A 26,219-nucleotide genomic window follows, 5' to 3' on the forward strand; every position below is an offset into this window, starting at 1 on the left:
ACAAATCAATAGCAGACGAGGACACAGAGATTCAAATGGAATCTAATGGGCTGTTTTGGAAGACACACAGCCATTTGTTTATGCCCCAACTAATCAACTAGCTGCGCAGACAAATAAATGTATGGTGTAACTTGACTTATTATTCACAGTGATGCATCCGAGGTAAGGTTCTCAGACTGAGGGCTTTGAACATCTAGCCTGTAGAATCTAGAATCTATATAGGTAAGGCAAATTAGTTTTTACAATCATTTACATTACACATATAAACTTTACATCACAAAATGTACTTAGACAAAATGCCTTTGAACAAAGCTCATGGAGCAACATGGAAGCAACCCATGCGCAATGCGTAATAATTCAGCAGCTTCAGGTTTCGCTATTGCATCTCCATACTAACGTTATATAGATGGGTTTTAAAAATCGCTGTCCATGATGCTGAAATGCTCAGCCTCAACACACGCACAGCACACACACACACACACACACACACACACACACACACACACACACACACACACACACACACACACACACACACACACACACACACACACACACACACACACACACACACACACACACACACACACACACACACACACACAAAAGCCCAAACCCCTAAACCTAACCCTAACCCTAACCCTTAACCTAACCTTAACCGTAACCCCTAAACCTAACCCTTATTCGAACCCTAATTAAGGGCTTGTAAGTAAAGTATTTCGCGGTAAGGTCTACCTACACCTGTTGTATTCGGCGCATGTGACAAATAAAATTTGATTTGATTGTAACCCTAAACCTAACCCCTAAACCAAAAAATTGACATTTTCCTTGTGGGAACCGGAAAAATGTCTCTACTTGTCCGAACATTTCTTGTTTTACTATCTTTGTGAGGACTTCTGGTCCCCACAAGGATAGTAAAACCAAAAACTCAGTTTTAAAAAATATATAAAAAATTCTGCAACTTGAGAGTAGCCTATAAATGAGCAAGTCTAGGTTACTACTTTACTGAATACACATGAACCTATTAAGAAATGTTAGGAATGCATCCTTCCTTCCTTCCTTTCTCCCTTCCCTTCCCACCCCATCCGTTGTTATAATGATCTGACATGACTGAATCGGTGAAATCAGTCGAAATTTTGATTTAGCATACACATATCCAATCATGTAGGATTTGAATCCAACATTTCTTGATTTAATTTCCTCTTGTATGACATTATTTAACTAGATCTCGTATCGTCGACTCGCTAGACAGATCAAATTCTTAGCCTTTCTTTATTCCAAATTCCTGGAATTAGGCCTACTCCAAGAGGGACTTCTGCCCAAAAATGCCCACCTCCTTTCCCGCGGTACACAGTGCGCATGCCCAGGATCTCATGAGCGATATTGTTGTGCTGTGTTGGATAGCAACCGTTTCACAGTATTTCAGTAAACTAGTACTTTATTGTGTCGTTTAAGAATATCAGTTAACATGGCAGATCCAAGAATACGACAGATTAAAATCAAGACTGGCGTTGTTAAGCGGTAAGTGTCGTTTTTAATTAATACAATCTTAAAAGATAGCAGGCTAGCTAGTTAGCTTGCTAACTGACTAACATGCTACACCCACAAGGCCGCGGATACCTACGGCTCGAGACAGAAGTCAGACTGTGCGTCGAGAACACTTCGCCGGTATAGATTTAACTATACACCGGTACTTTAGGGAGGTGCATGCATTGTCAATCAAAATAAGGCAGTAGCAAGGACATAGGAACCTGTACTTCATAACATATTTAAATATACATTGTATGTTGTTGAATGACATTTTCGCCTTTTTATACAATGTTTTAACCATTTATAGTAAGTGCGTGTGTCACGTTAGCAAGTCATCCAGGTTGTGTTGCCTATAACGGTAAAGTTAAGCGGCTAGCATACAAGCTAGCATGCAACGTCCGTTGCATTCCCTTCTCGACAATTATTAAGGATGCAAATCTGATGTTATGACAACCCCTCATGTACTGTTGTCCTACTTTTTATTTTTTAAATGTTTCTTACTGTTTTCTATGTAAAACTTGCTCAGGCCTTTGTTGTGAATAAAACAAAACAAAAATCTACTTTGGCATTCTCTTGGCAGGTGCGCAATAAGCAGTTTTCTCTTGTCATCTCTGTCTAAGGTGCGAGCGATGCACTCATCAGAGCCAAAAGACCAGGCATTGCTAGCTAAGTTTTCAAGTGAATGTAGGCTAAAGGCCTATTTATGGTCAGTGACTGTGCAATTGTAAACATAAGCCTAAATGCGGCATTTGATGCACTGCAGCTGATTTTCTGCAAGCTCATTCTCATCTGAACCAGGTTCTTTTTTTGTTGACAAGGCAATCAGTTTTAGCTTAGAGTTGCACAATCAGACCCTGGCTGCAAATGACTGATGTTTTCCCTGACAGGGCATTCCATTGCTACAGTCCAACATCTGACCACAATCTGTTATTTATTTTATTGAACACACAAAAGTAGTCACGATTAGATCTAATTCACTAATCATACTAATAATTACAGCGTCCCCTTTTTCTGATGCAGCCTAATCTTTTATCGGAAGGACAGAACAAGAATGTCATATTTTAATACATGTTCTCCTGAAAGCTATTCAAGAGCTTCTATTCATCGAGAGATTCCATCACAACACTGGACATCATCCATATATATATATATATATACAGTGGGGAGAACAAGTATTTGATACACTGCCGATTTTGCAGGTTTTCCTACTTACAAAGCATGTAGAGGTCTGTAATTTTTATCATAGGTACACTTCAACTATGAGAGACGGAATCTAAAAAAAAATCCAGAAAATCACATTGTATGATTTTAAATAATTAATTTGCATTTTATTGCATGCATAAGTATTTGAACACCTACCAACCAGTAAGAATTCCGGCTCTCACAGACCTGTTAGTTTTTCTTTAAGAGCCCTCCTGTTCTCCACTCATTACCTGTATTAACTGCACCTGTTTGAACTCGTTACCTGTATAAAAGACACCTGTCCACACACAATCAAACAGATTCCAACCTCTCCACAATGGCCAAGACCAGAGAGCTGTGTAAGGACATCAGGGATAAAATTGTAGACCTGCACAAGGCTGGGATGGGCTACAGGACAATAGGCAAGCAGCTTGGTGAGAAGGAAACAACTGTTGGCACAATTATTAGAAAATGGAAGAAGTTCAAGATGACGGTCAATCACCCCTCGGTCTGGGGCTCCATGCAAGATTTCACCTCGTGGGGCATCAATGATCATGAGGAAGGTGAGGGATCAGCCCAGAACTACACGGCAGGACCTGGTCAATGACCTGAAGAGCTGGGACCACAGTCTCAAAGAAAACCATTAGTAACACACTACGCCGTCATGGTTAAAATCCTGCAGCGCACGCAGCGTCCCCCTGCTTAAGCCAGTGCATGTCCAGGCCTGTCTGAAGTTTGCCAATGCCCATCTGGATGATCCAGAGGAGGAATGGGAGAAGGTCATGTGGTCTGATGAGACAAAAATAGAGCTTTTTGGTCTAACTCCACTCACCGTGTTTGGAGGAAGAAGAAGTATGAGTACAACCCCAAGAACACCATCCCAACCGTGAAGCATGGAGGTGGAAACATCATTCTTTGGGGATGCTTTTCTGCAAAGGGGACAGGACGACTGCACCGTATTGAGGGGAGGATGGATGGGGCCATGTATCGCGAGATCTTGGCCAACAACCTTCTTCCCTCAGTAAGAGCATTGAAGATGGGTCGTGGCTGGGTCTTCCAGCATGACAACGACACGAAAGCACACAGCATGGCAACTAAGGAGTGGCTCCGTAAGAAGCATCTCAAGGTCCTGGAGTGGCCTAGCCAGTCTCCAGACCTGAACCCAATAGAAAATCTTTGGAGGGAGCTGAAAGTCCGTATTGCCCAGCGACAGCCCCGAAACCTGAAGGATCTGGAGAAGATCTGTAGGGAGGAGTGGGCCAACTCCTGCTGCAGTGTGTGCAAACCTAGTCAAGAACTACAGGAAACGTATGATCTCTGTAATTGCAAACAAAGGTTCCTGCTACAAATATTAAGTTCTGCTTTTCTGATGTATCAAATCCACTTATGTCATGCAATAAAATGCAAATTAATTACTTAAAAATCATACATGGTGATTTTCTGGATTTTTGTTTTAGATTCCGTCTCTCATAGTTGAAGTGTACCTATGATAAAAATTACAGACCTCTACATGCTTTGTAAGTAGGAAAACCTGCAAAATCGGCAGTGTATCAAATACTTGTTCTCCCCACTGTATATATATATATATATATCCATAAATAGAATAGTCGGCCTAAGCATGGAGAGGATTTTTTTTGCTCTCTCCCTCATCACCTCCAGGTTCCCTTCCTCCGTGGCCCTTTGTGTAAATGTGCTATCGATTGTGTTTTGATCAGGGTCACATTACTAACGGGCTCCCTGATGATTGTGGGTAATGGCGCTGGCGGCTGAGACTTCTCCCTCAGAGGGTGACGTCACAGAGTCTGATGCAGTGGGGAAACTGTAGGCCCGCCGGTGTAATGAGAGGTGGTGCTTTATCAAGTTGGTTCAAACGCATCTCCATTCTAGAATGGCTTCATTTCCATTCTAAAACGTCTCTATTCTCATTCCTTCCCATGCGGCCCCATTCGGAATAGGTTGACTTCATCATTGGCTGTCCTAGGAATGGAATATTTCACTGAGGCAAATTAAGTAAGGAGAGACCCATTACCCATTCAGCACCTGTGGCCTGTAGCATGACCTTGGTATTGGAACCTGCAGCCTCTGTTCAAGGTCAGATGGAACAGACTGCCTTTTCTCTCTTTTTGTCTGTTTCTCGTGTAATTCTGTACCCTACTATGTCCTCCTGTCTGTCTGTCTTTCCCTCTTTCTCTCATGTCCCCCTCCCTCTCTTTCATTCTCACTCTCTCTTTCTCCCCCTCTCATTCCTCATGTGTTATTAAAAGCCTAGCAGCTCCCTGTCCGCTCTCTCCCAGTAAGGCCTGTTCCATTGGCTTTGTGGCGTTGTACATTCCAGTCAGTGCCTCCTCTCTGCCCTAGCGAGGCGGATGCCCTTAATAAAATGACAACAGTAATTTGGCTTTGTCATTCGGGCCTTGGCATAGGGCTAGGCCGGTGCTCAAAAATGCAGTGCTGCCTGAGGAGGAGGAGGAGGCGGCCGAATGTGTGTCGGATCTCTAATTCCCTTTTTTTCCTTATTTTCCAGAGAGATGCCTTTTCCATTAAGTCCAGGGTGGCAGGTCTATTTAAAACCAGCCACGACGACCCCACCCCTCATTCACACACACACACGCGCACACACATGCACACACAGCCAGCGTTTCCAAGACCCTGCCGGAGAGAAATAAGGAATGAACATCGGGACTGGATGAGAGGAAGAGGAGGATTGACGGGGTGGGGGTGGACATTTAGTTATTAGACTGTCCTTCAGTTTTATTTAAATAATTTCAATCCCCCTTTCTTTTCCTTCCTCTGTTCCCCTCTCTCTTGTTGAGGCCTTCTTTCCTTCTAAATAACCTCAGAGGTGACGTCCTTACTGTGTAAAGCCTGAGAGAGAGGAGAGGAAAAGAGGAGAGGAGGAGCGCTCCTCTGCTGTTCGTTGTTGCATATGCCGCCCGTTTAAACAGCGTCTTGATGGAAACGTATTAAAATGAGCGGTAATTGACATAAAATATGACAGAGTGCCGTTGGCTTCCTCGGCTAAGCAAGGCGCCACGGCAACACTGAGGGAGAGGGTGTTTCTGGGTAATGTGCCTGATTAATGAAGGATCACTCACACACACGAACCAACGCACACAGCTGATTTTATGAAAAATGAATTTCGCGTCGTCATCCCGACAAGCAAAGCTGCAGCCGGAAAAAGACTATTAGTCAGGAATCATTATCAATAGTGATATTTTCAAACTCCATTATGCCAATCAGGATCTGAATTTATTTAATAGATTTAGTTCCATTTGGCCCGTAATTGATAAATAATCAAAATATATCAATGTACTCAAACCCATTTTCACTAACAATCAAGGAAAAGTGGTCCATTTACCACATGACTTGGTCCAAATTAGGGACTAAATTGATGATCAATTAATCGTAGAAAGGGCCAGTAGAGTGTGTGTCCTGCCAGAAGTGGCAGTTAAATGGAGAGCGTGGTGATCAGGCAGAGGAGGAAGGCAAGGCGCTGTACGGTAGTAGATCCACAGATAACCAACACACAGACGGCATTGTTACATTACACCAACGCTGTACACATCTGGAAACAATGGGACAAATTGGTCAGGACTATTTTTGTTTTTTGTTTGACCATTACTTTACCTGGTGGTAAGTTGAATGAAAACTCCTCCTATTTGACATCTTGGGGCCTGAGTTTGTACAGCTTTGTGTTTTAGGTGTTTGTGTTTTTTCTGTGTTGTTTTTAACGTCATCGCACGAATGTTGATTTAAAAATGTTTAAAAAATTGTCCACCCACACCAGACCTGATCAGGACACGCAGGTTGAAATATGAAAATGAACTTTGAACCAACTATATTAATTTGGTGATAGGTCGAAAAGCATTAAACATTTATGGTAATTTATCTAGCTAGCTTGCTGTTGCTAGCTAATTTGTCCTCGGCTATAAACATTGGGTTGTTATTTTACCGGAAGTGCACAAGGTCCTCTACTCCGACAATTAATCCACAGATAAAAGGGTAAACCGAGTTTGTTTGTAGTAATCTCTCCTCCTTCAGGGTTCTTCTTCTTTGGACTTTATATTGCAGTTTGCAACCAACTTTGAGGTGCATTACCACCACCAACTGGCCTGGAGTGTGGATGTCAGTTCATCTTCAATCACCCACGTGGGTTTATGCTCCTGAGGAGATAGGAGAAGCGGGACTTGTAGTGCATCAAGCATCACAAATAGAACCAAGTTCTATTTTAGCGCCTGGCTACGCGGACATGTGGTCAGAATGTTATTAAGCATTTCTCCAGTGCCAAGATAATCCATCCACCTGACAGGTGTGGCATATCAAGAAGCTGATTAAACAGCATGTTCATTACACAGGTGCACCTTGTGATGGGGACAATAAAAGGCTACTATAAAATGTTGTTTTAGAGAATTTGGCAGTACGTCCAACCGGCCTCACAACCGCAGACCATGTGTTACCATCATCTGAGACCAGCCACCCAGACAGCTGATGAAACTGAAAAGTATTTCTGTCTGTAATAAAGCCCTTTTGTGGGGGGGGGACTTATTCTGATTGGCTGGGCCTGGCTCCCCAGTGTGTTGATTTGTTTTTGTATGTTTGTAACTACGCTGTGCTGTGTCTTGTCTGTTATTGTCTCCCCAGGCTGGTGAAGGAGAAGGTCATGTACGTCAAGGAGACCAGGCAGCAGGAGGAGAAGATTGAACGACTGAAAGCAGAGGCCTGCGACGAAGAGGCCGACTCAGAGGCCAAGTATGTCATCAAGAAACAGGTCGGTGACAATAGCCTACATGAAGTTGTAAAAACGTGCTTTACTTAGGCCTACACATACAGAACTTTACATTAAGTTGTAAAAACATGCTTTACTCAGGCTACACATACAGAACTTTACATTAAGTTAATAAAAACATGCTTTACTTAGGCTACACATACAAACTTTACATTAAGTTGTAAAAACATGCTTTACTTAGGCCTACACATACAAAACTTTACATTAAGTTGTAAAAACATGCTTTACTTAGGCCTACACATACAAAACTTTACATTAAGTTGTAAAAACATGCTTTACTTAGGCCTACACATACAAACTTTACATTAAGTTGTAAAAACATGCTTTACTTAGGCCTACACATACAAAACTTTATTAAGTTGTAAAAACATGCTTTACTTAGGCCTACACATACAAAACTTTACATTAAGTTGTAAAACATGCTTTACTTAGGCCTACACATACAAAACTTTACATTAAGTTGTAAAAACATGCTTTACATAGCCTACATACAACCACTTTACATTAAGTTTAAAAAATGCTTTACATAGGCCGACACATACAAACACTTTACATTAAGTTGATTTTAAAGCTGTGTAGTTATACTATATATATGTCATACTATAGTAACAACGTTGTATTAAGTTCATTATGATTTAGCAATTGATTTGTGATTGCATATTCATGGATTTGGAGCCATTTTTGTTATTACACAAGATAATACAATGTTGCTAGCCACTTGGTTACTACACAGGAAAGACACGGCCTGATGAAGTAATGCATACAAATAATCTTGTCCTCCGATGAGGTGTGTGCTTTTAGTAACGTTTTATTTGGCATTCTAAATTACCTGTTGTGATTTTCCTCATCAACATTTCTTTGTTGCCTTCGTGGCTAAATGTATAGAAGCGTTCTAATGTGCTTTAACACGCCTATTGTAAAAAGAAGTATAGTACAGTAGAGAACAGATGATGCCTGTAGCCCTACATTCGCTGTAATGAGGGTCAGCGTAGTATCATTATGAATAATTAGGCTTGGGGGGGGGGGGGTCCGTTAGTGATTTAGTCATTTTCTGATTTAATGACGTTATGTAACTTTGGAGGAGTTTGATAATTACTGCCACATGCTGGTAATTTACAGCCGCTAGGAGATTGCTGGCCCATATCCTCGTGTGCTCCCTCCCTCTTCCTCGCTCCCTCCTTTATTTTCCCTGCTTGGTGTAGAATGAGTGAGGGATGAGAGGCTGTTAGAAGATAAAGACCCAGGGTGACCTCTGTCCCCTGTGTGCCCTACCTCATAACCTTTGTTTTCATCTCAGCTATTCTAGGGATTTTACACCTTGTGGAGAGGATCATCTGCAACGATTTCATGCCCAATGGACAACTGATTCTACTCTTGCAGTATGCACATTAGATAGCTCGTGTACGTCTGAAATCAAAGTAAAGTAAACGCCGCTTTTTCAGCCGTCTGTGTTTTTCCCCGCCGCAGAATTACAAGTTCTCTGGTTCGACCCATTGTTAGGTTTGTTCAGTTGATGTGGATTGTTTTAGAACATCGAGGGAGTTTTAGGTCTAGGGGTGCGTCCCAAATGGCATCCTATTTCTTATATAGTGCACTACTTTTGACCAGAGCCCTGTGCGATTAGGGTCTCATATATATACCAGGTGTAGGTTAGTGGTGGGACTGGGAGAGCAGATGGATTATAGTAGGAGATGGTCAGGTTGAAGGGCAGGATGGATGGACGGATTAGAGGTTTTCATTGTAATAGAATCAATAGGCCTCTAAGTGTAGTCTTTATCCTGCTGCTGCTGATGGGATCATTCCACTGCACTGGTACTGGGCGGGCACCATGACCACTCTACCACCTCTGTGTGTGTGTGTGTGTGTGTGTGTGTGTGTGTGTGTGTCTCCAGCTCACCACTGGAGTTTCTTAGAAGTGTGTCTGACTCCTCTGCTTTTTAGGATGCCAGTCAGGGGAATTCCCCATTCGCTTTGCCTGTTGAGGGACTCAGTTCTGCCTGAACCTCAGGCTCTAACTCCGCTTCCCCACAGGCGTAGCGATACCTCTCCATGCCTGATCACCGTAGTGCTACCTGCCCTGGGCGTAGTAATACCTCTCCATGCCTGATCACCGTGCTGCTACCTCTCTGCTTTAGTCTTCTCCACTCACCCAGGTGTGCCGGAGGCAGAGCGAGGCGAGGACCCCTGCTGCTGCCCAACTCCCTGCCCGATCAATAACTCAATAAAAAATGTCACACAGGCAGAGAGCTTGTTGTGGGATGTTAACCTTAACACAGCGTATGTGGGATACTAAACCAAGACATTGCCTATTGCCAGGAACGACACAGTCGTGCTACTGAAGCTGTAACGCGTTGTTTTTCAACCTTTTAATACATTATGTTCTAAAGCAGTGTTTCTAAACCTTTTTTGTACTATGGTTCTTCTGCTTGGAGGACCCCTTGAAGAAAAACTAACACACACAACTGATATGCTTATAAATGGTGTAGATGATGGTGCTGATGAGTAGTATGTGTTGTACTGTCTCTGGGTTCCAGTTGGAGGTGCTACAGGAGTCCAAGATGATGATTCCAGACTGTCACAGGCGTCTGACCATAGCACACGCAGACCTGTCCCAGATACTAGTAAGAACAGCTCCGTTTTCTTCCCGAAATAAAAAAAGATATATATAAAATCACATGGAAGCAATCCTAGGGCAACAGTGACCAAGCTGGACTCTGTTATGAAGGAAGAAATGTTAAGAGGAACCAGACTGGAGGTGGAGCCAATCCTCCTTTGTCTTGGTTGCTGCAGGTTTATCCAGATGTTAGTATTTTGGGCTTCCGTGTCGAGAGTGTGTGATTTTCAGTGACACTCGTCATGCAGATGCGTGTGACTGTCTGTAGCGTTGTCTATCCTGACAGATCTAAGAAGCCAGAGAAAGGAACATACACCCTTCTTCCACACACATGCATGTCTCAGGGTCCTCACAATTAGCAGAGAGCAGGAGTCAGGCAGCCGTGGCCTCGGTGAGACACACGTGCAGAAAGAGGCGGAAGGGAGAGGGGGAGAGAGGAAATCACAGATGACTCCTCTGAGGGAGGGTGGGGAGACGTGACAGCGACTTGTCCCTCTCCACCTCACACCAAAATCCCCTCTCACCCACCTCAACCCCTTCCCGCACGCACGCACACACACTCATTACAGTTCATTAGCAGTTCTGTCACTGCGGTGGGCCACCATAGGAACCCAGCAGCACTCGATTAGCACAGATGTGACCCACACACACACACTCTCTCACACATCCACCCACACACACACACTCTTCTGCACTGACTAGAAATGTTACACTGTGGAATCAACGTATGCAGATTGTTAATGTACATTTTATTTAAATGCACTATGTAAGGGACGTGTTAGAAAAACAGGTTTTGTATGATCATTTGGTGAATAGCCACGTGAATGGACCGTGGACTTTTCATGGCTAGGTTAACTATGGGTTGATTGTGGACTGTAAGTTAGATTTGGTGTTATGCTATTTGATGGGTTAGTCATTTTAATGTTGTGTGTGTATGTGATGGGGTTAGTATTGATATCCTGTATGTGCTGTGTGTGTTTTTCAGGAAACGGAAGAGGACTTGGCTGAAGCAGAGGAGTACAAAGAGGCTAGGACCGTATTGGATTCAGTGAAGCTTGAAGGATGATGTTCTCACTCTCTAATGCGTCGCTTAGATGTCCATTCCGTTCGTTTGGGCTTGTTTGGAATCATAGACAAACAGAATCGTTCAGCACTCTTTTTCTTGCTCTTTTTTTTTATTTTTATGTATTTCTACCGTTTGAGAACAACGTGTCGTCTGATCTTGACATCCTCCTGATCTTGACATTCTTCTCTGGAGTGCACACTCTCACACAAGCATCAAATGAACACTTCTTTCTGTTCTTACCATGGGGGTTTGCTTGGCTTCTACCATACAGCTGCAAATGAAGCCTAATTGTCTTGTTTATCTCCTATTCAAGCTATTGTACTTTAGCGTCTTGCATCAAGTGATTTAGAAGTGTTCCTCAATTTGTTGATTTGAGCATAGATATGATTGTATGATAACTGATACAATATGTAGTATGTATGTATTCTCTCATAACAAGCAAGATGTCAACAGTGAACATAATTAAAGAACCAAAGAACCTAACAAGAGGAGAGCTAGCTAAACCGTTATTATATAACATCCATCCTATTGTCTGTGTGGGGTTGGATGGAGAGAGTTATTTAGCACTGTTTTTGACATGGTTAGTGCTATCTGGGAGCCTTGGGATGTCCCTACCCTAAACCCTAGCCCCATACTTTAAACCATGTGTTATTTTAACCCTAAACCATGTTCAATTTCATCTTCAATGGTGTAAGGATGGCCCAAGGATCCCAGACGGCACGGACCGTTTTGTCATGATGCCTGTTTCAGGACACCAACCTCCGCTGGTCAATAACATCCATGCGGCCTAGTGACATCATCAGCACTGCCATCACCAACTGGACATAGCCTGTCACATCCACTGTATAAGCATGGGGTACACTTGGACACACTATTTTCAGCCACTACAATACAGCTACGACCAGAAGTTGATTTTCGTAGCAGGTTTGGAGAGCATTTTCGCTATTTATTTTCCTAACCTTGATCAAATTATCTTAACCTGCTACGTTAATTATCTTAACTTGCTGTGTACTATCTAACACGCTACGAAAAAAAATCACTTCCGGTCGTAGCTGTCTCGAAGCGGGGTGTTTTTTCATATAGGCGTAGACTGTTTGCCGAATTACCAGTAAGGTAGTTGTTGGGCATCAAGTCACTTCTTATTTTGGTCCACAAGTGTAGACTTTAAAAATATGTATTATTAAATATTTTATTTGGCTTAACATATATAGATTTTATGTTCCACTATGGAATTGTCCAAATAGTTTATTTTTACTGGACCATAAAATGTAGGCCAACCAGATAGAGGAAACACCTATGGATTATATAAATACTATTATCCTAAAGGTAAACTATGCTTGAAGATGTTGTTCAATGTAAGCTATATATGTTTTTATAGCCGACAAAACATGTATTAGGTTGTGCTCAAGTTAAGCCTGTTAATAACATTGGATATGAATAATATAATTGATTAAATGTTCAAACAAATCTCATGGCCTATTATTTCTCTCCGAATAAGTTCGGACTCTTTCGAGGTTAAGGCATCCAAGACACATGAATGCCAGTCTAATAATACAAGACAAAAAACCTGACTGGGCAGACATTTAAGGGTTGGCTTGATCCTTATTTTACAGATTTCGATAATTATCGGGATCGCCCCGAAGTCTCATTATCGCCCTAATGAGACGCGCGCCTCTCCGTGACATCCAGCCTATCCATCTCGTTAAGGAAATCGCTCTTCAATGCTGATTATTTTATTTGGAACCATAATTATATTTCTTTCGGATGACTCACGGTCTAATCGAGTCCTCGCATAGGGCAGCGGCGCTAATTGAACCATGAGATGCGGTGGCGGGCCGCGGGCGCTACCTGGATATGTGGGCGAAGGACGCGTGTTAGCGTTTTTTGTCATGAGTCTTGTTCTGGAGGCAGCTTACAGAGTGGCCATTACCTGGCACAGCCACAAAGTCATAAAAAAACCTAACCCTAACCTTTACCCTAACCTGCTAACCGTATATGCCTAACCCTATACTCCAAGAAAAAAGGTTCTGGAAAGACCAACAAGGGTTCTATGCTTTGTTCATATATGACACCCTTTAAGGTTCTATATAGAACCGAAATTGGTTCCATATAGAACCCTATATGGAACCCAAGGGTTCTAATATGGAACCAATTTTAGTTCAGTGAAGAAGAACCCCATACAGAAGGGTTCTATATAAAACCTTTAGGGGCGCCATAAGTGAAGCAAGCAATATAACCCTTTTTGGTTCTATCCAGAAACTTTTTTTTCTAAAAGTGTAACCTTAAATCAAGACCAAAAAGCACATTTTTGTTTTCTTGAATGTAAGGGAAATCGCTCAGTTCTGCCTCCAGGACAAGACTCATAACAATAAACGTCAACCTGCTGAAGGATGCGGCAAGGCGACGCACCTGATGGATGGAGCCCTTGCGCGCACCGCGCCTCTCTATTTCCTCGCTCCTCTCTCCTCCCCAGAGCTCAAACACAACAACTTATTACTTCTAATCCCCCGACTGTCACCAAATCACCTGCACGAAACAAGAATATAATTTGTTAAACTGGCATTTCTGCAGATGGAAGATCGATTTTCTCTTTAGAATTCTCTAATTGAGTGAATACAGACGCCTGATGACTTAGATTCACCCCCAGATCTGGGAGAAGAAGAGGAGGAGGAGAAGAAGAAAAAGAGTCAACAAAAATCATCCTCCGTGTTATCTCTCTGCACCGTGGCCCGAGACGACAATGCACGCGGGAGAATGAAGGGCAGGCGGTGATGACGGGCAAAAGGCAGCACGCGGTGTCTCGAGCATGCAACTCCCGATGCGCGAGCGAATGCCCAAGGCCCCTGTTGAAAAGAGAGAGGTGCACTGGAAATCTCCAGCTCCAATACTGCGTATAGAATTACATTTGTTTTTCTTGTGGTTTTATTAAAAGTCACTCCTCATCTCCAGAGCGCGTGAAAATGTCTACTTTCCACTCAGATGCGCCGCATTAACTTGCAGGTGGCGAATTTGTTTGTTTGTCTATTTTTATTTCTGTGCTGGATAAGATTGATGTTGTTATGGGGATCTCAGCCAGGAGAGAAGCCACTCTGCTTTGCTCCTCGTTGTTTACCCTAATTACAGCCTTTTCAATTCAGTGAAACGAGGACCTTCATCTGACACATACACACACACGTACACACACTTTGTGTAAATTATAGGTTACAATTTCGTTGGAGAAATAGGCCTAAAAGTGTTCATAACATCGATGTTCCTAATACGAAAAAATAAACAAAGTGATAATAATAATAATAATAATGACAATTATTATTATTCTATTATATTTACAGCGTTTTTTTCTTGTGTACTATAATGTGCTTTCGATTTTATGATTTCAATGTTTTCAAACAAAGATGTTTCTGTATGAGTAACTCGTGATTTTTTTCTATAAAATGTACTAACATGCTAACAATAAACAATAGCATATATAGGCCTATTGGAGAGAAACTATTAATTTTGTTCCGTTTTTATTATTTATTATTAGGCTATTGTTATTGTGATTATTATTATTATTAGCATATGGATATTATTATATTCAGAAAGGGTTAGGCCTATGGTGATACAGTGGAGGCTACTTGCAACATTCCACGGGTGTAAACCTACTGAAAAGAGGACCTTTTGTTGCACCAGGAAACGGTTACATTTCTTCCCACAAATGAATTTGATAAAATGCTTTGTTTTACTCCACGTTTCGCAAATAAAGCTTGAAATCCCTGTGCTTTGTTCTGGGGGCAGGTATTGGTTTACAGAGATTCAATCTATAGGTATTGTACGAGGTAAACTAGCTGAATAAATTGTATTAGAGGGAGCCAATGTGTTTTCAGCCTAGCTATTGTCTTTCTTTGTCTCTGGTCAACAATCTGAAACCTATTTATTAGGGGAAAATAACTTCATCCGCCATGAAAAGTCCAACGTCGGTCATTTGCAGCGCTGTAGAAAGGAATTTAATACAGGGTCACTTTCGACACAAAGACACATTTTCATATAGCCTAAATGTGTATTTTGTAGCCTACATGATATCAATAAAAGTGCAGTTTAATGCATTCTTGGAGCAACATGCCACTGCGTCTGCCTCTTGGCGTTTTCCCGGGTTAAATATGAGATGGCGCACGGAAATGACTCATTCACTTTTGTGTACAGCCATAAAAGCCGTGAGCTATCGAAAAGTCGTAAAAATAAGCGCGCAATCAATCACACGCAATGGTGCAGTTCTGACGGAGTGGCGAACACCAAACAAAGTAATGATTTTAAATTATCGTTATGGTTTCAGCGCACAATCCAAGACTGCCTAAACTGACACAGGTAAACTGGTAACATATTAAATAATATTATTACGATAATTGATGCTGAATAGGTATACGGCAAATAAAATGAATATGCTCTTCGAATAAAAATAGGGAAAGAACAACACAAACCCGGACATCTTGAATAACGCACACATTCTTTGCTCTGGCGCTTTAATCCACATTTTGCGATATTACAGATATGAAAAAGAAGAAGAACAGACAATTGTTTCCAAATTTAATCCACACTCTTCTCCTTTTTCTAATTTTCAAGACGAGCGGTAGATAGTTACCCTGCGGTTGCGTGGCGCATAAGGGATTGCTGTGACCCCGGTGTGTCCGAGATTGTCTGGTGCTCCCCGGTCGGTCGTGACACCAGATTGCCACTAGATAAAAGATGAGCCGAGCTAATTCAACCCGGGATGGGCTGTGAGAGGACCCCAAAGTGCCCCAAATTTACGCTCGGACGCTTCCTTTGTGTTACTTCCAAAAAGGCACCATTCACTATAGAACAAATGAACTAGCTTTCACAAAACGTTCCAACATCTGTGTGGAGCCTGTTGGAGTCTTTTGTGTCCCTTATATATTTTGAAAACGTGGTGTGTGACAAGAAGCTAGTGCTAATTGGTATAATGGCGGTTTATTTACAGACTGCATTACAGACCTTTTTATACCTGCTTTGTCTGACTGAAATGAATACGCTTAATTTGGGCAGATTAAAAATCAATACCGTGAAAAGTAATTGGCCAACTGCAAAGTGTTTAGAACATGATTTTGTGTTCGTCTGTTCTAGTGCGACAGTTTGCGACCCACGCCTTCCGCGGAGATCTGCTCACTCCTCTATCAAAAGGAAACATTCCCAGATCATGTTCAGCCACAGCTCAGTTTCCACTTTCCGCCGAATTATGCACTTAATTTGCTCACATATCATTTACAATAAGTCCCTCCCTGCGTGACAGTCGAGCCTCAACAGTACTAAATCACCTCTAATTTATACTGATTTTACTCTAATAATCGTAATAAAAAGCTTATAGATTTGGCACTAATTACATAAAAGCCTAATGATGTGGAAAATGACTCTGGTTAGAAATATATCGCTATTCTAAACTTTGTTGGCTGACTGAGGAATCAGAGGCATTAGCAGAGGTTCACTTCGTGTCCAATAGGCAGGACTGACTAGGACACATTGGATATAAGAAGTCGAAAATGTCTGGTGAAACTAAAAATATCCACGGCCGTTTACAATAAAATAAAAACGGAGGAAGGGCCGTGCTATTAAAACAAAAACCATTGACCCACTTCATCAGACTCACATGTCATAAACCTGACCTTAAATTGGTTATAATATGTAGTGTAAAATGCACACTCAATGCTTTCATACTCGGGCTATGTATGCTTTATCTAATTTGAGGCATTTGTTTGTGTAGGAAATATGTTGTGTCATTCACACGCCAGAAACGATGTTTATGTAGCCACAGAGGCTGTTAACGCGGCTAAATCGGTCGTTGTTCAAACCTGGCCCATATACTATAGAGGAAGGCAGAAACAGCACGCACAATTAAACAAATAGTGCACTGATCCAGCTTCTCAATATTAAATCATGTGATTTTATTGGATATAATTTGGAGTTGAAATCAAAGCCAATTACAGAAATTAGAAGAAATGAACTTGTGAATGTTGCTGGATTTGGGAATTGGCGTGGCTGGCTGCTCAGGGTTCTCGAGGTGGCTGACATATCTCGAGCTTCAAATCTGATTGGCTTTCCTTTGAAGAAGCTCATGGGTTCATTCGGTTGTTAGGCGCCTCCCCGTTTCTCTAAAGGACATTATAATGCAAGGAACCTTCTTTTTTAACCACAAACCGAATTTGCTTTCATTTAGGCTATATATATTTTTTAAATAGGTTAAAGTCATAGAGATTTTTTTTGGAATAGCATTTCGCCCTGGAGCGGTGCGCAATGCTATCGCACGCCGACCTCCTGGATGCTCGCCTCGGTGAGTTATCATCGCCAAACTCCGGTCTTCAACTCTACTGTAAGCTGGAGGCACTTCTAATCTAAATCAAGCAGAGAGAATTGACAATTTGTTTCTTATTTTATCTTAATGTCATTTAAGTGAGCTAATTCAATGGAAAAGTCATTATTATTATTATTATATTACTGCGTAATTTGATTGAACCGTTTTCTAAATTATTGACGTGATGGAATGGAATTAAGGAGTCGATTATTCGGTGTATGCTAGTTGTGTGCTTGTTTGAATGGCATTTAGTCTCTGGTTTTATCCATACTACAATGTCCACTTCGATGTTTTCACCATGTTTTTAGAAAATATCATTTGGTAAAATAACAAAATGTTCAACTAACTCTTTGCATGCATTGGCAAACTATAGCCTGTATTCCTCTATTGCCAGACTTTGACAGATTCGTAAAAGTGTCACTTGCAATAAGCCTAACTAAACAATGTATTTTCAGGAAATATCTTATAAATGATATATTTTTCCCTTTAACACAGGGTAGGCTATTGCATTATACAAAATAATTGTGACATTGCCTTTAAATTCTGACCGGGTGTTGTGTCTATCCAGGGATGAAGGATGCCGCGGCGGAGCTACTGGGTCATAGGGAGGCTCTAAAGTGCAGACTAGGCGGTGGAGTGGGATCTGACCCCGGCCACTCCGGCGAGCTAGCCCCGGGGCCAGACACCGTGGAGGGGGCTACCATGCTCCCTGGAGACGATATCAACAACGGAGGATCCAACCCTTCCGGCATGCAGGTCAACAGTAAAGAGCAACAGGACAAGCAGCAGCAGAATAACTCCAGCCAATCCGGAGGAAGTCAGAGTCAGAGTCAGAAACAGAAGCGACACCGGACCCGGTTCACCCCGGCCCAACTTAACGAACTGGAGCGCAGCTTCGCCAAAACGCACTACCCAGACATCTTCATGAGGGAGGAACTGGCCCTACGGATCGGCCTAACGGAATCTCGCGTGCAGGTAACGGAATCTCGCGTGCAGGTTTGTTTGTGATACGGGTTGGGAAATGTGTGTCTCATAGAAAATGATTTAGAAGCAAGAATAATACAGCTGTAAGAGTAGTGTACTAATACTGCATACAAATATGTAATGAAATGTGTAGGCGTATGTATTGGCCCTTTTAACCAAACAAGAGAACGTAGGCCTAAATATTAATAGTCAATGGCTATTACTATTTCACTTCATGTAGAACCTACAAAATAACAATACTTGATCTTTGTAGCTAGGCACAACGGCTAATTGCAAAGTAAACCTACATTATAGTCTAAATTAACATGAGGAAAATATCCAACTCACAGCTGTTCTCACATAAGTGCCAATATAACATAAGTAGCCCGCATCTAAAGAATATAAAGTGTAGCCTATAGAAGGAAGTACAATAATATATACCTTGATACTGTGTGAGAAATAGCTCAATAGAAATGTATAATAATCTAAAATATTTGCCTTTTTATTCCCATCGAACCAAAACGACAGCGGAAGAATAATTAGCCACGCCTTGTGTTTTTTCATCTTCCTTGAGGCAACCATTTTTTTTAAATTTCCTTGTATCAAAAATAATAATATCATACATCTGATCCACGATTGTATTTTGTGAGGGTTTTGCTTCTGTTCAAAGTATTAGAAAATGCAAAATAGACTAGAAGGTAAAATCCCTCGCTGACAAAACTGCTTTGGGCGCGCGAGCTGTCCATGGTGCTGAAACGAACGCGCCAGGTCGATTCGCGTGAACCCAGATGCATTTGTTTGATTCATACAATACATTTGTCCCAAAAATATGTTGTTCAAGACAGAAATTAGAAATCTACGATTTTAAGAGATAACATTTTCCAGAAACAAACGGAGGGAAATAAAAATATTAATTAAAACAGCTTTTAACTAGCCTATTATCAAAGTTGCATTAATAAATTGATTTGGATATAATTTACATTTCATGAGGGTACGTAGGCCTATTCATAATATCTGGCAATCACAGATTGTGGGTTACATGTGGAAAAATTAAGGACATCCAATGTAGGCCTAAGTATTTGCCTATAATTCATGAAAATAAATGAAAAGTTATTCACGAAAATAAGAATTGTATGTAGGCTATATTTTTGTATAAATATGAGTGTATTTTTTCATGTATGCCCTACTCATTGTATCAAAATAGATATTGCATTTTACATGGCAAAAAGTGACTTAATTTAAGATATTACGCATAGTAAAAAAAACATGTAGGCCTACTACCTATGGAATAAGCCACTTAAAACTCGGAATTGGCCAGATAAAATCAAGAGGCACTTTATTTGGGAACAAAATTGGTTCTTAAAATCTAATAACGTTTCGTGTCATTTTCCTATTGGAATTGGCATATTCATGCGTTCTCATGCGAGATGAAAATGAAATGATCTTGCTTTATTATACCCTCACAATTAAACTCAATTAAAATGTAATTACTTTATTTTATTTCCCGTTACATTCCATAGCTCGCCAAAATAGCACACAAGATGAATTCAAGAACAGCGCGACATTGCAGTTGTCTTTGGTCATTGTCTGATGCATTGTCGTTCATTACCAAGTAGCCATTCTCAGGGCGATAGTGCAATAAAACCAAATCCATTATTATCCACCAATTTCAGAATTATTTATTACAATGGGAGCTTATTACCCAGCAATGAAAAATACAGACGAGTCGTTCACATGTGAAACAATAACCGTGGTAATCATCATTATTGCACGGATCAATTCGGTTTTGAATAGTTGATTTACATAAAGTAAGAATTAGCGAAATGATGATCCCTTTATAAAGCCCATCACCAATGATAATAATACTTCTAAACCAGCGTGTAAAAATAGATCTGGGATGTTTCGAATGAGGAGGCACATGCAGCTCGTGCGGTTCTCCTGCGGAATGGACCTGTCAGAGTTCCACGTCTTAATGGCGGACTCGCTGAAAGTGTACTCTGTCTTTTAAACGGAATGAGAAATAGCATTTTTTATTTATTTGAAGTGTAATGCATTTGAGGCTGGATTTCACGGCTGGCTACTCTGGGGGAGAGATTGGCCTCTTAATACAACGGCTCAGTTTCTCAACCAAATCTTCACATTAATCATCGCGGATAGCCGGGTTACTATAGTCATATATGAGATCTATATAGGCCTAGAAAGTCTCTCCCAAGGACCCGCGGAATAAACACTGGTGATCCATTTATAACGCCTTTATAACGCATTTACTTCCGAAATACTGATATTATTGTTGTTTTGTGTAGGCCAATAGTCAGTGTTTATATCCATGTTATGCATCAAATTGGTTAAAGCAGAATATGTGTTGATATATCAAATTAATAGAGCTACTAATCCTTAAAATAATAAACTGGTTTCGGATATTTTAAATTCATAACAAAATAATGGTCTATAATAATAGTTGCAATAACATATTTTCAGCTGAGATGACCACCTCCCCCATAGGCGTATTGGTTTAGGCTTCATGGAAATGAATTTGTGTTTTCTGACGTAGCCATTTTTATTTTATGATACCTAGAGGTGTTTCGGTTATGCACTAATGTCGGCATGCCACATACGATTTGCTGAAATGGATTTGGCGTAATGACATAGAAGCTATCAAAACCTTCGTTTATGGCATATCATTTAATCAGTTATATCATGTATAGTGTTATCCAGGGATTTCCCCTGATAGAAAGAAGATTTGTAATGGCAATATCTGAGTTATGTGCTACCTGCTTAAGAACCTAAAACGCTTTCCCGTGAGTAAAAGTGAGCATATACAGAATGTACAGTAGGCCTATTCATTGTGTCTCAAACTGATGACACTGTAGCCACATGCTAACCCATCTCTCGCTCTCTCCCTCTCTCTCTCCACTCCAGGTTTGGTTCCAGAACCGACGTGCCAAGTGGAAGAAGCGCAAGAAGACCACCAACGTTTTTCGCAACCCGGGGACGCTGCTGCCCACCCACCACGGCCTGCACAGCCAGTTCAACTCTGCCGCTGCCGCCGCCGCGGCCATGGGCGACAGCCTATGCTCCTTCCACGCCAACGACACACGATGGGCTACGGCAGGGATGCCAGGCGTCTCTCAGCTGCAGCTCCCTCCAGCCCTGGGTCGTCAGCACCAGCATGCCATGGCGCAGTCCCTGTCCCAGTGTAGTCTGTCCGGTCCGCCGCCCAACTCCATGGGGCTATCCAACATGTCGTCGAACGGATCCGGGCTCCAGTCTCACCTCTACCAGAACCCGTTCCCTGGGATGGTCTCGGCCTCCTTGTCCGGTCCCACCAACGTGACGGGCTCGCCCCAGCTGTGTAGCTCCCCAGAAAATGACGTCTGGAGAGGGACGAGCATCGCCTCCCTGCGGCGCAAAGCGCTGGAGCACACAGTATCCATGAGTTTCACTTAGTAGTAACCACGACTAATCCAACGGCCACGTTTTACGCGTTTTTGGTTTTTACTTCGTCTTCTTCTATACTTTTTTTGTTTTGTTGTTGAACCCATCCAGCCAAATACAGCTGGACAAGGATGTGAATGTCTCCAAGCAAAAAAAGCAACAGGAAAACAACAGCCCTATTCCCCAGTTTTGTTGCAAAACTAATACTGAAACCAAACAATTTGAAGGTGGATAAATGGGTAATGTTTATCTTATTAATTTATAATGTGCATGTATTGATGACAACTTTATTTATTTTACATTTATAAAGGCTATATTTATTCATTTACTTATCAATGTATTTATTTATTTATTTATACTTTTTTATATATATATAACACCTCGTTTTCGTTTCCTTCCTTTCTAACAAAATAGTAGACCACTGATATTTGCCACTGGAGTTTCTAAGTTTCCACAGGCCGATGGTCGAGGGTATAAAAACTGTAAAAAAAAAAAAAAGAAAGCTCATTTTTATTGTCATCTGCTGCACAGCATGCGACCGACGATGATGGGCCACGGGCATGCGCCGTGCACGTGCAGATATCACACTTGGAAGTTTTTTTGTGTGTGTGTAAAGCATCAAAAGATTAATAAAACGGAAAAGAGGGAGACACGTGATCATCTCAAAGGAATCACGCAACATGGAAACGAACTTGACTGCATGTGCTGGCCAAGGCAAATTTACGGAAACACATAAATAAGACAAGAAAATCGACTTGAATATAATCTGTTATATAGGATGTTTTGTGTAGAGGAAGCATTCTTGACTTGTTCGTTCCCATTTGGTCAGTTTGTGATATGTTCTAATCTAAATTATTGTATGTGCTTATTATCAAATCTGAATTTCTTAAATGTTTGATCTTATACTGAACAAACCATTTCGTTTAATGGACATGTTTATATCAATTGACTGTAAATGAACAAATAAAATCATTTTCAATATGTCACATCACGAATCAACCTCCTTTTCTTGAACGTGACGCATGCGTCCAGCCTGTAGAAATCGATCAAATAGTGTGACCTAATGTTTATTTGGACATCCCTGAAATGAATCACCGGGACGCAGGCGCAGTCCCCGGTCTCCAGTGATATACGGTGTAATAAGCAGGAAAACCGATTATCAAAACATCAAACTCTATCTAACAACGAGCTGTAATTAAAGTATATCCGTCCAATATGTATTGCTACTGATATTTCATCAATGTAGGCTACTGATGGAATTCCACCCCCAGACTCAAGCAAAACGAGTGGACAAAGATGTGGGTGTGTTATGGATATGTAAGATCAAAGCAATGGAGAATTTATATCTTTGTATTTGTAGATGCAAAATCAATTTCTATAACATAAATACGTGTTTAGTAGCGCACCTCTTTCAAAACAACAAGGGTTTTTGCAGAATCGAATGACATCCTATCCAACCAAATATGTCACGTAAATGCGACCCAGCCACGAGCCCTCGCGTCTCTTCCCGTCTCGCCCCGTTGACGGGTTTGACCTTAGAGTTGATTGATAGCCTACTACAACGCTGTTAACGTTGATTGTACAGGCCTATATTTTGTTTTGTCATGTCAATGTATATCACGGATTCATTCATCAAGCCCAGACTTGGAGCAATCTCGCCTGCATCAACGCACGTCCATACGGATAATCTCCCCAACAAAACGGCGACAAGCACTAACACGTTGTGTACAGCTGCATCATTTACACCGCCACTAGCAGGACATCAAATAGGGGAGCGAGCTACTCAACTCTACACCTATTTTATCCCCTGTGTTTGTTTGTGTGTGTGTGTGTGTGTGTGTGTGTGTGTGTGTGTGTGTGGTGATCGTGTGTGTGTTTGTGTGTGCTGTCGTGTGTGTGTGTGTGTAAGATGAATGGTGTGTGTGTCCTTTGGAGCCATACGATTCGAGGTTGGTGTACTGTTCGTTTATGACCAGTTATTAAAAACTGTTGGTCTATGGGTTGGATCCTTGGGGAGGGCCATGGGACTATCAAGAGAAAGCAATATACGTACAGATACACTGGGGCACAGACGTCCAGTGTCCATTGGATTTAGGTCGAAAGTTGGGTAAAAAAAAATCGAAAATACCCTTACATTTATGACTTTTTATTCAAATCCAATTAGGTTTCCAACTTGATAACGGCTGATTGATTCAACGTACGTTTTTTTTTTGAACGATGGAAACAATTCCGTTGATTCAACACAATTTGCGCAGTGTTGATGTCTCCATATGAGAGGCTTTGGGGCTGGACTTCAATCATATCGCAGAAGTTTCGCGGAAGGTCCTGCATTACTTCATCTCACGAGTGGATTTGAAGACGCGAGCCTTGGTAAAGATCCACTATTGTATTTCCATCCCCCACTGCCAAATAGTATCATCTTAAATCATCCTCCACTCCTCATCAACATCATCCTTTCCTCTATTCCCATTCCTCTCAATCAATCATCATCCAATAATCCAATAGCAAACTGCGTATATCAGTCGTCTGGGGTGGCAAACCAGAAGATAGTTTTTATGTATTAATAAAAACCCAGTTGCTTTCTTGACTAGGCTACCCATTCAAAGATCTACCCTGTTCGGGTGCCTCAGCTTGCCTGTTCTTTACTTGGACTCTAACAACTGTTAGCACACAATGTGAGTACGATGTTGATCTCTGGATGCACTTTCCTCCATACAAACTAGAATAAATAATAATAGCAGTAAAGCAAAAAAGTGCAACAACTGGCACCAAGTCTGAGCGAATACCAGTTGTGGTGTAGTGTGTGTGTGGTTGTGCTCGTGTGGTGTGTGTGTGTGTGTGTGTGTGTGTTTGTGTGTGTTGTGGGTGGGTGGTGTTGTGTGTGTGTGTGTGTGTAGTGTGTGGTGTGTGTGTGTGTGTGTGTGTGTGTGTGTGTGTTGACATCTGGATGTGTTAATACTCACCGAGCATCACAAGACAATCAGGGGAGTCGGGGATATTTGCACATGGATAAAGATTTTGCCAGTCCTGGCAACGGACGTGAAATAATATTACATAAATGTAATAATTTGTTTCACTATCACCCAGGTTAATTACTTTGTGGAAATGGGTAACCCATTTCTCATTGGGTAATTTGTCACACACAGAAGCTAGAGCCAATCAGTGACCCTGCTGTTGGTGGGATCATTTCTCCCAGAATTCTGTGCAGTGAGTGTGTCATTGAAAATGTGGGAGCAAGCCAATGTTTACCTCCGATTTATTTCACACAAATAAATTAAATCAGTCAATAAACCATCCGAGGGTGCATATGGCTCTCTCTATCCAGGATTATACATTTTCTCTCAGTGTGTGTGTGTGTGTTTATGTGTGTGTTTGTGTGTGTGTGTGTGTGTGCAGGGGTGTTTATGAGTGTGTGTCATAAAAAGTGTGAGAGAATGTGTTTGAATGCTTCCTGAGTGTGTGTGTGTTTCTGTATTGGTATACATTACGTGTTTATGAATATATTTCCAGACTCAATTGTTCCACCCTCATTTTACCTACCTATTCGTTTTGAAAAGTCGACAGATATCATGACAACTGCTATATCCAATATTTCAACAAGCACACCAGTATGTCCAACATTTGTAATGCAACATTGACAACCACTTCCATTCCCTCAAAAATAGACCAGCATAACTGAGAATACAACAGCAAACGCAACTCTGGTCACCAAAAATACATATATTACTAGTGTTGTTATACTATGCACAGCGTGTACAAATAACTACAAATATTATCACAACCAATGGGCAACTTGGGTTGGAGCACTGTTTCAAACAGACAGGGAAGAGCGTCCAAGTCTACTTGAAGACCCTACAGCCACAGGGGATTGATCTTTGCCTTGTACTCTTTTCTACGCATGGTGTGACTATACAACGCCACTGCATATGTCTGGAAATGGGGAAAGCATGGTTATAATGGAGGGGAGCTATAATACGGGTTGACAGACAGACTCTGCAGGAGAGTATCTTGGCTGGTGATTGTTGTTTCAGATGGTGCATGACGATGAATTTGGTCTGAAGGTTTTATTAATTTCAGTCTAAGTGGTGGAGAGGCTGGCTCTGACCGCGTTTGGTCCAGTCTGACGAGACTGACTGACACCTCGTAGCTCCCGCCATCCGTCATCGTTTGAGAATGTCTTCATTATGTCACATGAAAATGAAGAGATTCGATTTTGTGCCCATTATCTATCCATAAGAGCAAACGAACGGAGCACTGCCGGGGTCATAGAGAGAGAGAGAGAGAGAGAGAGAGAGAGAGAGAGAGA

General features: G+C 41.5%; 2 protein-coding genes across 5 annotated transcripts; both read left to right on the forward strand.

The window, feature by feature from the left end:
• Positions 1-1,337: 1,337 nt before the first annotated feature.
• LOC111963910 (tubulin-specific chaperone A) lies at positions 1,338-12,645 on the forward strand. The gene is made up of 4 exons (XM_023987479.3): positions 1,338-1,521; positions 7,354-7,480; positions 10,033-10,119; positions 11,098-12,645. Exons 1-4 carry the CDS (start codon positions 1,469-1,471, stop codon positions 11,176-11,178), a joined length of 348 nt encoding a protein of 115 aa, XP_023843247.1. The 5' UTR covers positions 1,338-1,468; the 3' UTR covers positions 11,179-12,645.
• Positions 12,646-17,337: 4,692 nt separating this feature from the next.
• Positions 17,338-22,901, forward strand: LOC111963912 (homeobox protein orthopedia B). Of its 4 annotated transcripts, none has more exons than XM_023987480.3 (3): positions 17,338-17,533; positions 18,084-18,511; positions 21,398-22,901. In XM_023987480.3, the coding sequence occupies exons 1-3, from the start codon at positions 17,458-17,460 to the stop codon at positions 21,923-21,925; spliced, it is 1,032 nt and encodes a 343-aa protein (XP_023843248.1). In that variant the 5' UTR covers positions 17,338-17,457; the 3' UTR covers positions 21,926-22,901. The 4 variants fall into 4 exon arrangements, with proteins under 4 accessions (XP_023843248.1, XP_023843251.1, XP_023843249.1 ...); XM_023987483.3 differs by having other exon boundaries at positions 17,338-17,494; XM_023987481.3 differs by having other exon boundaries at positions 17,339-17,533; positions 18,084-18,490.
• The last annotated feature ends 3,318 nt before the right edge of the window (positions 22,902-26,219 follow it).

The sequence above is a fragment of the Salvelinus sp. IW2-2015 genome, linkage group LG5 (genome assembly GCF_002910315.2).
Source record: "Salvelinus sp. IW2-2015 linkage group LG5, ASM291031v2, whole genome shotgun sequence".
NCBI classification, from domain to species: domain Eukaryota; kingdom Metazoa; phylum Chordata; class Actinopteri; order Salmoniformes; family Salmonidae; genus Salvelinus; species Salvelinus sp. IW2-2015.

Excerpts from the sequence above, each read along its gene's own strand:
- LOC111963910 (XM_023987479.3), top strand. The coding sequence starts at position 1,469 with ATGGCAGATCCAAGAATACGACAGATTAAAATCAAGACTGGCGTTGTT. Across the intron at positions 1,522-7,353 it reads AAGACTGGCGTTGTTAAGCG|GCTGGTGAAGGAGAAGGTCA; the intron begins GTAAGTGTCGTT and ends TTGTCTCCCCAG. Across the intron at positions 10,120-11,097 it reads CAGACCTGTCCCAGATACTA|GAAACGGAAGAGGACTTGGC; the intron begins GTAAGAACAGCT and ends TGTGTTTTTCAG.
- LOC111963912 (XM_023987480.3), top strand. The coding sequence starts at position 17,458 with ATGCTATCGCACGCCGACCTCCTGGATGCTCGCCTCGGTGAGTTATCA. Across the intron at positions 17,534-18,083 it reads CTCCGGTCTTCAACTCTACT|GGATGAAGGATGCCGCGGCG; the intron begins GTAAGCTGGAGG and ends GTGTCTATCCAG. Across the intron at positions 18,512-21,397 it reads TAACGGAATCTCGCGTGCAG|GTTTGGTTCCAGAACCGACG; the intron begins GTTTGTTTGTGA and ends TCTCCACTCCAG.